The sequence below is a fragment of the Amblyomma mixtum genome, chromosome 2, assembly GCF_055824585.1.
Source record: "Amblyomma mixtum isolate Tamu chromosome 2, ASM5582458v1, whole genome shotgun sequence".
Taxonomy (NCBI): domain Eukaryota; kingdom Metazoa; phylum Arthropoda; class Arachnida; order Ixodida; family Ixodidae; genus Amblyomma; species Amblyomma mixtum.
The window spans coordinates 261,509,658-261,522,363 of NC_143013.1; the positions used below are offsets into that span (position 1 = coordinate 261,509,658).

The 12,706-nt window shown below is 50.0% G+C and overlaps 1 protein-coding gene across 1 annotated transcript; it reads left to right on the forward strand.

The window, feature by feature from the left end:
• The first annotated feature begins 1,851 nt into the window (after positions 1 to 1,851).
• On the forward strand, positions 1,852 to 10,029 carry LOC149363766 (uncharacterized). The gene is made up of 3 exons (XM_089573707.1): positions 1,852 to 2,455; positions 5,417 to 5,692; positions 9,859 to 10,029. The coding sequence occupies exons 1-2, from the start codon at positions 2,141 to 2,143 to the stop codon at positions 5,672 to 5,674; spliced, it is 573 nt and encodes a 190-aa protein (XP_089429833.1). The 5' UTR covers positions 1,852 to 2,140; the 3' UTR covers positions 5,675 to 5,692; positions 9,859 to 10,029.
• The last annotated feature ends 2,677 nt before the right edge of the window (positions 10,030 to 12,706 follow it).

The following is a 12,706-nucleotide window of genomic DNA, read 5'->3' on the forward strand; positions in this document are numbered from 1 at the left end:
TATACGCCGTGCCATATCTCCGCACTACTAAGCAAGACGAGGCGCGAATAGACGCCGTCATCCGCAAGGCAACTAAGCGAGCCCTGGATCTCCCGGTGGCTACCTCTAATGCCAAACTCAAGGCATTGGGGGTGCTAAACTCCTACCAGGAGCTGCGGGAGGCCCACCTCGTGAACCAATACACGCGGCTCACGCAGACGGCTCCTGGGCGCCGCCTGCTAAACCGCTTACACATCCAACACGACTGCACTCCAGAGGAGGCGGAGCGTATCCCAGTACTATGGCGCCATATGCTCTGGGTCTCCCCGCTCCCCCGTAACATGGACACCGACATGCATGAAAACAGACGACAAGCGCGGGCTCGGGCTCTTGAGAGACAACACGGCTCCCGACCCGGTGTATATTATGTTGACGTAACAGGGCCATCGCCCACGGGATTTTACTCGGCCGCTGTCGTTCACCAGGAAATGCACGTTGATGGACTCTCCTTTCGAGCCCCGAATTCAATGCGGGCCGAGGAAGTAGCGATAGCGCTTGCTGCCGCCCATGCCAATTCGAGAATAATCATCACGGACTCCCGAAAAGCATGTGAACATTACTTGGCAGGGGAGATCTCCCCCTTAGCTGCTTGTATTCTACGACGGACTGCCACTGATCCAACACCCAAACGAATCATTTGGGCTCCTGGCCACCAGGGCCTACGAGGTAATGAGGCCGCTGACGCGGCTGCCCGAGCGCTTACTCACCGGGCTCCTCATCCCAGCTCTTCTGGCTCGGAGACTAACCAGCCGCTGCTGCGATTCAGGAAAATATTAACACATTATAGCGACAACCACCGCCTTTTCCCGGCCCCTGCAAAAGGGCTGAGTAAGACGGAGGAGCGAACTTTAAGGCGCCTGCAGACAGGTACTCTACACTGTCCTGCAATAATAAAACATTACGATCCTAACACGGATGGGCGATGCCCACACTGTGGGGAGACCTGTGATATCTTCCACATGGTGTGGGCATGTACTCAAAATCCCCACCTCCCCCCTTCCCTACCCCTTCCAGAGAGGCATGGGAGACTGCCCTCCTCAACTGCTCCTCGCTTGAGTCCCAAAGGGCTCTGGTGAAACGGGCGAGAGACGGGGCCTCGTCGTGCGGTGTCCCGGACTAGGGACGCCGACCATGTAGCGGGGCCACTCTGTGGCTCACAAACTCTTTTTCCCAAAATAAAAGTTTTCACCACCACCACCACCTGTATGACGGGTGTCCACCGAGGTATTCAAGGCAGGTACTGCGTAGTTTTCTTTCCTCATATACAGTTTTCATTTTCTTCATTACGGCCCCACTTTCTCTTTCTTCTTTCACTACCACTTCCTTCCTCTATAAACGCATGACGGGTGTCCACCGAGATGTGTGAGAAAATTTCCTTTCCTGAGATACAAGTTTCATTTTCTTCATTACGGCCCCTCTTTCTCATTCTTCTTTCACTCCCAATTCCTCCTTTCCTGTACGGTGCGGTTCAGGTGTCCACCGAGATGACAGAGAATTTCTGCCCCAATTCCTTTCCTCAAAAAGCGTTGCATTCAGAGGGCAAGCCATCGCGCCGGTGGTGGTGGTGAAAAACATTTATCGTGCATTAAATTTTTACAGAGGTGATTGGGGTAGGCCCTATTGGCCCTTTCCCCTAACAATACTAGGTGGGGCCCCTATTCCGAAGCCCCATTGGCAAGCAACGCCACCCGCGTCCGGTGAAGCAAGGATTTTTGGGTCTTTAGGTCTTGACAGCCGAGCAGGGCCACCTCCCAGTCCTCTCTGGTGGGGTTGTGGGGGATAGATGCGACGGCGTCTGGCAACGCTGCCAGGGAGTCCACAAACGACATCGCGCCGAACGGGTGATGATATTAAGGCGGAAGCGTTTAATGCCTCATCGTTGTAAGCAGGAGCTGTCGACAGAAATGTCACGCTTTTCAATTGGTCGAAATGGTCATGACGTCACAGTGCGCCAATTAAAATGGGGCCAATAGTACGGGGTCATTTGCGGCAGCAACGCTGACGGCACTGGAAGTGAACGGATTTGGAGACGCCAAAAGGTGCTGACGCTCTTGAGTCAGTTGCCAGTTCACCCTCAAGTGTGAGCGCACGGAACAGATCGATGCTGGGGCACACCGGCGACGCGGTTGTCTTCAGTCGCGTCATCACGGCTGCAGACACCCTCGATAGCTACCGCAGTTGCACCCCGGCCAATTCCTGGAACCTGGAAGCCATCAGGGGTGGCTCACGGTTCGTGCGCCCCCCTGCTCAGCGTCCGAGCTTCCAGCGCCTGAATCTCCCAGAGAGGACGCAGCTACGCATGCTGCGGCATGCAATACAGCACGCTGTCCAGGACGGGACACGGAAGGATGCTGCAGTAACCTCCGCAGGGCCTCTCATCCAGGAGGAGCAGGAACGGACACCACAGGCCGAGACGGTATGAAACGAATCATGCGTAGTCTATAATATGCTTAACAGGAAAAGCTTCGAGCGTCAACAGCATTTTGCGGCAGCTTTGAGCAGCACTGTTAGATTCAAAATAGGCATGGAGGGATGTATGATTCAGTTGGATACCCCAGGTGCATCTATCTTTTTTTGCGTTGTAGGTTAACTCTGCGTTCCGTACAAAGGTGGCTACTCCACTACCATTTAGGAACAGCAGCAAATGTGAGATTAAGCTTAGCAGCTCCTGGATAGTGTCAGTTTTGTTTATTCTGCTATCAGGTGAGTTTTACACAAACGGGCGTTCTTACGCGATAAGACAACGAAGTCAACCCTAAACAAATAAAACGTACGCAATCAACTCAGGGCCAATCCAAAATGCTCATGCACATTCCGTTCTTCGCTTGGCCAGTGATCGCTTGCTGCGCCGGCTAATTGATCCTCCTGTAAAATTAGCACGTAACTCTATATAAAATTAATACGTAACTCGGAATTGGCACGCTTGTGCCGAAGGTTCTGGATTTCGCGCGCCTTGTGTTCAGTTCTGTAAACATTGAAAATAGGTCTTCTTCAGGATAATTTATTTATTCTTCCCTTTCACATTCTACAGATTTTACCTAAAACTCTTTTATCTGGTAAGATATTGCAAAATGTTGCAGGATATGTCAGTGCATGATATGGTATTGTGTATGTATGATATGGCATGGTAAGGTATGGTGTACGAGATACTACGGCATAGAATGGTATGATGGGTTTAAATGTCCTACACGTGCACATGGCCCATGACAGACGCTGTCGAGAAAGTTGACAGCCTCGAGTTTTTGGACGTGTCCTCGCTTCACGTCGCACAACACGCAGGTTTGGCGAACGGCTTGAACAAATTTTTATACTTGTTTTTGAAGCGAAAGCTTCACTACGGGTCCTCGGGCTTCATTCGCGGACCATGCAAATTTGCCCTTCAAATGACGTTCAGCTTCGAAAGCAAAGGAAAGACGCACAACTGGCGTCCTGGTACAGTGGACACCTCAGTCGTGCCTTAAGCTACGGGGCGGTAGTGACAGATGTGCGTGCATGAGTTGGCATCGACAACGTTCTGGCAGAAACGCGGTACTGAAACCATACGCCGTTGGCGTTCATCGCATTCATTCGCGTTGGAAACGTTTTACACTGTGGCGATTTTAAGGAAAGGAAGTGCACGTAACTGGCTCCCTGGGTCAGTGAACGCCGGAATCTCGCTAATAGGTATACGTGGGTTGATGAGAGACGTTGATGTGGGCTGCATGCGTTAGCGCTCGTGTTATAGGTGACTGGCGATCAACTATTAAGTGCCACCTGCCAGGGTGGCTGGGAAGGTTCGCTGCCTATCCAGTGTCCGGAACGCAATCGAAGTTACAGACGCCAAGCCCTTTACAGTTGCCTGACAGGCGACAGCTTTCGCCCTTTAACCAGGTTTAGCTGTGGTTGAACCGCACCTTTTTTCTCTCTCTCCAAGTTAACGTAGCATTTCTCCTCCATCGAATTGATGCAGCTGCTGCCTGGATTCCATTCCGCGACCTTAGGCCTAAGGTCTGACCCCCATAGTCACTAACCCATCCCATAAACTGAGCGTATTTTTGCGGGGCTTTTTTGCGGGCCTCCTTTCTTAGCTCGTGAGGGCTTTCTCGAGAACGTTGTTGGTACCGTAGTCTACTCCATGCGGTCGCTGCCACCCACCCCCTACCTTCTATTTGCCTCTCGCATTGACTTACCTGGGGAAGAGCGTCGACCATGGAGGAACTGCGACAGTGGTTAGACCATGTTATCTATTACCGATATCATGGATTACATGACATCGCAAGCGTGACATCAACCCGCATCGCAAGCATGACATCCACCCGAGCGCAGCTATACGGCTGCGTTCGGGTGGTTGTCAGTGAATAATTACTGTTTTATTATTAATGGAGTGCACGGCATTGCTATCGGTATAGCATGACCTAGCGATAAACCCTGCAATTTTCCTACTGGTGAACGTTAGTTTAATCCAGTTAAATCCACGTGAATGTCACATTTCAAGGAATGCTTGGGCAGGGCAATGGGTTCCCCCGACATGGTCCAATATGCCTTAATGTGACGAAATGTTGGCCTTGAGTGGAAGCATGGGATGGTAGGTTAAGAATTGAAAGAGTTAAGACGCCGCGGAGCTATCGCCTTCACGTCTTCCAGTCAAGCGAAAGGGAGACGAATCTTTCAGTTGATAACCCCCATCTTGACGTACCGTAGCCTTGGTTGGCATTCGATAACCATATGGGAACATTTTTGGACTGTCACAGCAATGTCTCTCGGAAGACAAGATACGTTTTGCTGCGTAAACATGATTAATGTAATTTATTTAGTGCGTAAGATTAAATACCTAATAAATTCTTGGCATTGTCTAGGCAAATTTTCAGCGCGTATGAATGCTATAAATGTTCATCTGTTCGGCTGCAAGCTTCTTACAAAAGAAATTCTTTCCGAGTGCGCGGAACTCAATCCGGCATTTTTTTATATATGAACGGCATTAGAGCTTCGATTGCCTTCACGAAATTTCAAGTAATTTATTTTTAATACACTAGTCCATAAAACCTTGTCTTTCGTGTGTTGAATAACCTTCAATGAACGCAGAATATATTTAGGGCTTCCTGTGGTTTCTTGTTGGCAGATTTTAAGGCAAGGTAGCGTCGAAAATGCCTGTTTGCAGTTCTGAAATGCACATTTCCTTCACAGTTCACTTGAGGAATACCTTACCTGCTACCTCAACTGCCTATTTTGCTTCGTTTGTATTTTCAATAGACCAAAATCTCTTCCTCTCGAGTAACCTGCGAGCACTCGCTGTAACTTCTGAAAGTTTGAGAACCATTTCGATTCAAATCAATTATCCAAAAGAGAGATTTTGCGAAATCCTCTACGACAGCAAATTTTTTTGACATCGCCGTTCCAGCCGCCCCACCTCATCGTCGGCGGCAACAGCAGTTCCTGCAGCTGTCCCACGACGGCTTCAGTGGACTGGCATCCGGAGGCCTGTGGAGGCGAAAGGCGCTCTCTAGACAAGGCGCGACGCCTGGTCACCCCGGTCCTGCAGCTCCGCGGGAGCGTGCCGCTGCTGGAGGACGCGCGGGAAGCTACAAAGGAAGCGTTCCAGGGCGACCTCCAAGACCGGCGTGATGGGTGCTCAGGAACGGCCACCCTGGATCCATGAACAGTCGCAGGGCAGCCGGTAAGGAACAGGGCCTGGCTGCAGCGCTCAGTTCGTTCGGCTAGTAAGGGCAGTACGAAAGGCTCTCTACTCTTTACTCCTGCACCTATAGGGATATACTTAAGAACGACACATTGTCGGGCTAGATGGTGAATTACTTCTCACATTGTAAAGGTGCGCTAAAAAGCACACACACACGAGACAAGGTACAGGACGAGCGCAAACTGCCAAATTCGCAGAACCCGGCCCTCTTTGATGGGAGCAGAAAACAACCAGGCATGCGCTGTCAGAACCGCGCATCTTTGAAACAAATGACAGGAAAAGCTCGACAGTGGTCAGAAAGCAGGGGAAGACCGATAGTTATGCTCTGTGTGCATGAGGTGACGCACAACCTAAAGAACGTGGTGGACAAGCACAAGTGGCATTGGCGCTTATTGCGCCATTAAAACTGGCAAAGCTATGCCCCGGCATTACCATACAAGGAGCAAAGAAAAGTGGTTATGGTAAGAGGCACGCTAAGTCGTTTGTGGTGTGCGTCATCGTCGGAGTCATACGAAATACCATTAACTTGTGTTAAGAAGAAAATAGGCCAGATGGGTTGCTGCGTTAACGATCGTACACGGGAACATAAGCTATTGTTGTCAACGGGGGAGGGTAAAAATTTACCTAAACATTGCCTGACTTACCAGGACTGCAGGCCACTGCTGTGGCAGAATCCTTGGCAAGAGCCGCAACACTATCACACGTGAATTTATGGGAGAAAAATGGGCGTGATTGTGTCAGCGAATCTACTGTTGAGCTTTATAATAGTAAAATAGCCTTTCTTGATAAGAGGTAAGATGTAAGATTCGGCGTTCGTGTCTGCAGTTTGTAAGATGAGCGGATTAGACTGCGCCTACAGGGATATGATGTGCCACAAATGAGTGAAGCTCATATTTGAACGGTTTGCTACAAGCCTTAAAGAACCATCCATCTTAAGCCAGGCATGCGAAATGAAGGCGAAAAGTTCCTTCAGGCGAACGCCACTGAGTGCCGCGGAAGCGCGTGTGTGACTTTGAAAGGTATGTGGATTCGTTCGTCTGTTCGGCCTCCATTCTTAAAATGCCACTGACGAGCTCAATACCATTTTTTGTCGAAGTGTAGCGTATAAAATTCTCCTTTTTAGGTAACAGTAGCGTTTTTCTTCTCAGAACATGGTAAACTAGGGGTAGAGGCCAACGTCGCGGTGGCTCAGTGGTTATAGCGCTCGGCTGCTGAACCTTAAGACGCGGGTTCGAGCCCGGCCGCGGTGGTCGAATGTCTATGGAGGCAGAAATTTAGAGGCCCGTGTGCTGTGTTGGGAAAGCGCACGTTAAAGAACCCCAGTTGGTCGAAATTTCCGGAGCCCTTCACTAAGGCGTACCTCGTAGCATGAGTCGCTGGGACGTTAAACCCCAAAAATTCAGGGGGCACTTCGTTGACCTAAAGTGCGGTGAGGCGAAGACCTTAAGCACAGTGGTGCTGCTTGTGTCACTGCTGTGCGGTTAAGATGCTAAGCTTCGCCTCTGAGAGTGCATGGAACTCGAAAGCGTCTTGCAACGCTGCCAGGAGTGTACAGAACGCCATCGCCCGTTCGATTGTACGCCTTGCTCGTCGGTAAATTGGTTTTTGAGGAAAGGAAATGCATCTGTCTCGCATATCTCGGTGGACACCTAAACCTCGCCATAACGGGAAGGGAGGAAGATGGGAGTGAACGAAAGCATCGTATTCATTAGACGCGCCTTTGTTCATTCCAAACTATCGAGCTGGCATGGCGGAGTGGTAGCGTGCTCGTCTTGCACTGTGGAGACCGGGGTTCGATTGTCGAACTCGACCAGTTTCCTACTCGGTTTATTTACTTATCAGGCCTGACTAGAAGGGTTAATTATGCTAATTGGGTAATTAAGCACCTAACTAAACTCAGTCCCACTTACTCAGAGCAACGCTATACGACTGGCCCCGTTTGAAATTCGCGCACTGTGACGCCACGACCGTTTCGACCAATTGAAAAGCGTGACATTTCTGTCGACAACTGCTGCTTACAACGATGAGGCATTAAAGACTTCCGCCTTAATAAATCAAACCAAACCAATCAACTGCAGTTCACTCTCAGTGGCCCTTTGAGAACGCCGGGCAGTGTAACTTGTTTCAAAGCACTGATTCACATAGTGCCTCTCATTCTGGTTCTTGCTTTCGCTGGAAATATACGTTAATAGAACACGTACGTTTGCTTGTCCTCAAAGACCTTTGTTAAGGTCTTCCCTCCCACAGTAATGAGGAATTGTCCACTGTGTCGCTCGGCAGGCAAACTAGACCAGAAGTCGGAGGGTCATGGCTGTGTTGCCAACAACGGAACTCTTCTTTAGCTCCCATAGCCTTATCTACTTGATACTGACTCAGCGCACTGATCTCACTGAAGAAAGTTTTGAAATCAGTACACGCATTCCCGCCTTCGAAGAAGCACGTCTTTGAATTAAATTTCTAACTGGAGTTTAAAAAAAATTTTCGAGCTAAGTTCACCGACAGCGCTGTTTCGTTTCCTTTTTCTGTCCGTCCTTGTCTCGTGTGCGCTGCTAGCACCTACAGCTTGAAAAACCAACTAGCCCCAGAAAAGACGATTTTCACCGACTTGGTGCGCATTAATCAAGAACCTTCAGGTTGCCCCTCCTCTCCCTCGGTCTACCTCCTTTCCACAGTTCAATGCGTGATGCTGCTTGGTGTAACGCTTATTCCACCGTTGAACCCCCTATATTTGCCTCTGAATATAAGCTACTACAGCTAGCGATGTAAAACAGATAGGTGGAGAGAATCTTCCTGCAGGCCATAACTTGCTGCGTCCGCCTTGTTTTAGTGTTGCTCGACTGTAGCTATAGATTCTATGAGACACAAGTCCCGCCACAAACTGCACGTGGCGAGTAGGAGTGCTTCAGCCGATCGGGCGCAAGTTAACTCAAGCGTAAAGGATATGTGGAGAGTTATTGTTAAGACTCTTGCGTAACTTCTCAGTCTGTTATTTTGATACCCACACATGTGTTGGTGTGGTGGAAATCTAAGCATGCGCACTATTAAGGCGGAAGCCTTTAATGTCTCATCGTTGTAAGCAGCAGTTGTCGACAGAAAATGTCACGCTTTTCAATTGGTGGAAACGGTCGTGACGTCACAGTGCGCGAATTTCAAACGGGGCCAATTGTATTTTGGCTAGTAACCATGCAACCAATTGAAGGGATCTTATAGTGATGCTCCAATTAAGTGAGACTGAGCTTAGTTAATTGCTTAATTACGAATTAGCCTAATTAGCTGTACTAGTCAGGCCATATAAATAAATAAAACCGATTAAGAAATTGGTCGAGCTCGGGAATCGAACCCTAGTCTTCGGCGTGAGAGACGAGCATGCTATCCACTCCGCCATCCCAGCTGGATGGTTTGGAATGAACAAAGGCGCGTCTAGTGAATACGGTGTCTTCACTCACTCTCATCCTCCTCCATTCCCTTCCCGCGAGGTTTAGGTGTCCACCGACAAATGAGAGACAGATACATTTCCTTTCCTCAAAAACCAATTTACTGACGAGCGAGGCGTAGAACCGAATGGGCGATGGCATTCTATGGACTCCTTGGCAGCGTTGCAAGACGCTGTCGCGTTCCAGTCTTAGGGGCATCAGTGACCACACTTTAGGTCAAAAAAGTGCCCCCCTGAATTTTGTGAGACAGTTACTGCGTAATTTCCTTTCCTCAAATACAATTTTCATTTTCTTCATTACGGCTCCTCTTTATCTTCTTTCACTCCCACTTCCTCCCTTCCTCTACGTTGCGGTTCAGGTGTCCACCGAGATCACAGAGAATTACTGCGCCATTTCCTTTCCTCAAAAAGCGTTGCGTTCAAAGGGCAAGGCATCGCGCTGAACGGGTGGTGTTCCGTGGACGCGCTGTCGCGTTCCACTCCTAAAGGCGAAGCTTAAGCATAATTAATTAGAAGTTAATTAGTATTCAGGCATTAATCAGTAATTAACCATTAATTAGTGATTTGTCATCACTTAGTAATTAGTACTCAATTATATGTGACGCCACCGGCGCCACAGAAACAGCGAAGGTGGTGCGGGAAACGCTTCCGCCGCTACCCACTTTAGACAGTCAAAGTGCCCCCTGAATTTTGTTTTCTCCTTTCATCGCAGGGTCCCGGTCGCGCGCATGTCATTTCACGCCGGGCCAACTGGACGTGGAGGCGCCTGGTCATGGCAGTCAGCCCCCAGGATGATTCCGGGATCTTCCCTGCGCCCTTTCGCACGTCCAATAGACATATATGTTGTTATTGTACTCAACGTTTAATAAACGCTATGAACGTCTGGTTGGTTCGTTGCGACTGAGAGAAGGATGAAAAGGAAAAGTGCATGGGCCTGCCGACTGGCTCAAGCCGAGCCACCACCGCTGCCATGTGCAGATAGGAGTGTGTTGAAAGATAAGAGGAAAGAGATAGAGAAAGACGCGCGTCGCAACAACCGCGTCCGCCGAACCGGACGCTGGCTGAAAAAACGTGGCCGTAGCCCGAAGGCTGCAACCTCCGTCACTACAACACACACCTTTAGTTCCTTGTGCGCTCAGTACACTCACTGCGCTCCAGGGGATACAAAATTGACAGCGCCTTTGAGTGCTTCGTGAAAATGTCGAGAGTGATTATTTATATATTTCTAACATTTCTTTTCTTACCGGCCCGAAAAACGTGTTCATTAGTACCCTCCGTTTATATATTTGGAAAATTTCTCTTCTTACCGGCCTGAAAAACGTGTTCTGGGGAAAAAGTGTCGGTATGAAGCATTACAATGTCACCACACTCCGGAAATAGCCAGTCTTTCCACGCATATTTCTGCAGCCTCTGCCCGCCATTGTGCGTTTGCAGTCTGTTTCTGTCCTCGACTATCTGATTGCAGACTACACGTTGCTAGCACTATGAAAATTAGAGGACGCTTAAGCTTCGCTATCAGTGTGGAACACGACAGCGTCTTGCAGCACTGCCAGGTTGTCCACGGAACGCCATCGCCCGTTCAGCGCGACGCCTTGACCGTTGGAAACAGCTTTGAACGCTAAGCATATTTGAGGAGAGGAAATAATTGCCTCACAACTCGGTGGACACCCGAACCCAGCCATGAGGAAAGGGAGGTAGGCTTGAATGAAAGGTGCCAGAGAGAGAGAGAAAAAGGTACCGCAATGAAGGAAAGGAAAATTGGATTTGAGGAAAGGAAGTTGCAGTAACTGTCTCACACATCACGGTGTACACCCGCAGCCCCGATTATAGGTCGCCGGTTTGAATTCGTGCCGCAAGCTCTCTAACTTAACTGGTACGTTTATGCTGCTCAAGACGCTAAATTGTATTACACCATCTGGAACATTCTGCGGCAAACGGTTGGCATCATAGACATTTTTCCGACGCGTCCGTAAACGACTGTCTGTGGGATACTGAAAAGAGCTCCCGCTGCCGTGGTGGCTCAGTGGTTATGGTTCTCGGCTGCTGACCCGGAAGACGCGGGTTCGATCCCGGCCGCGGCGGTTGAATTTCTTTGGAGGAGAAATTCTAGAGGCCCGTGTACTGTGTGATGTCAGTGCACGTTAAAGAACCCCAGATGGTCGAAATTTTCCGGAGCCCTCCACTACGGCGTCTCCCATAGCCTTGGTCGCTTTGGGACGTTAAACCCTATAAACCAACCAACCAACCAACCGAAAAGAGCTCCATAGCACTACGCAGATAAGAGGTCGCGCTCATATTGCCACGTATCATTGTATCGTCCGTTCGTTCGCGCAAGGCCGTAGAAAAGGGGTGTTATCATTTTTGTTCGTGACGCGAGAAGCGACCGGACTAATCTCGATTGTTCACAGCCATGAACAGCTGCATCTACGTGTTTCCAGATTACTCTAGATGATCTCAACCTGTTATCTCGGAGTTTCCTTGCCGGCTTTAAATTGAGCGATACCGCGAGCACCGGGCATTCGTAGTTCGACGACTGACGAGCACGTTTGTTGCTTACGCCGCCGCCGAGTGATTCAGTTCTTTTGCGGGCGCAAGTCAGCCCAAATAAAGAGCTTCGTTTGCAAGCCTTGTTGCTGTTTTACTGACTGCTGGACTGCCGTCACTACAACGTGACATCTGGTGGAGGTTCTGGGTAACCTTCCATGTTTCGGACACCCCCTAGAAGCCGTGACGCCAGCCCTTTGAGTTATTCACCGGAAGACCTCACTCCAGTCTACCACGCAGCCTCTGGAGCCTCCAGCCATGACTTACGCCGCAGCAGTGCGCCGTCCTGTACCTCGACGACGGGAACCAAGCCCCTATCGCCCTTAGCCAGCTGCGCTAGAGCGCCACCCTCTCGCCCCAACTCGCCCGTCCTACGAGCGTCGCACACGGCCGAGCAAATGCGACGGGTGGAGCCAATACCTTTCTAGGAGGTATTGGTGGAGCACACCCGACCAGCGCCGCCCACTATGCTTCCACTGCGAAGCCGGTCACATTCTCCTGTACTGCCCATACAGGAGAATGGGCATCCGAGGGTTCTCTTACGACGCCCCACGACCCCGACCCGGCCAGCGACCAGCCGAAATCGAGGATTTTTTGCGTCGGGAAGGATACTCATCGCCGAGTCGCCTATCGCGTTCTCCGTCGCCATCGTCACCGCGCTATGTATCTCCTAGCCGACGCTACGCAGTGCGTGGACGCTTCCCCAGCCCCCGCAGGTTAAACTGAATAAAGTAGCCTTTGGAGGTGAGGTTGCTACTGAGCGCAAGAACTAAGATCCTCCATCGACGAAAATAGAAGACCATGCCTCAACTACGACGAGTACTACGACGACAACTACGACGACAACTACGACGACAACTACGACGACTACGGCGACAAACGATGACACCGACGACACGGCCAGACTCGAAGCTTTTACCATCGCCCTTAAACCTTATTATGAACGCTAATGAACTCGAAATTTGCATTCTCCGTGTTTATTTTCATTTTAAAGCATCGAGGCGACGCTCCTTTGG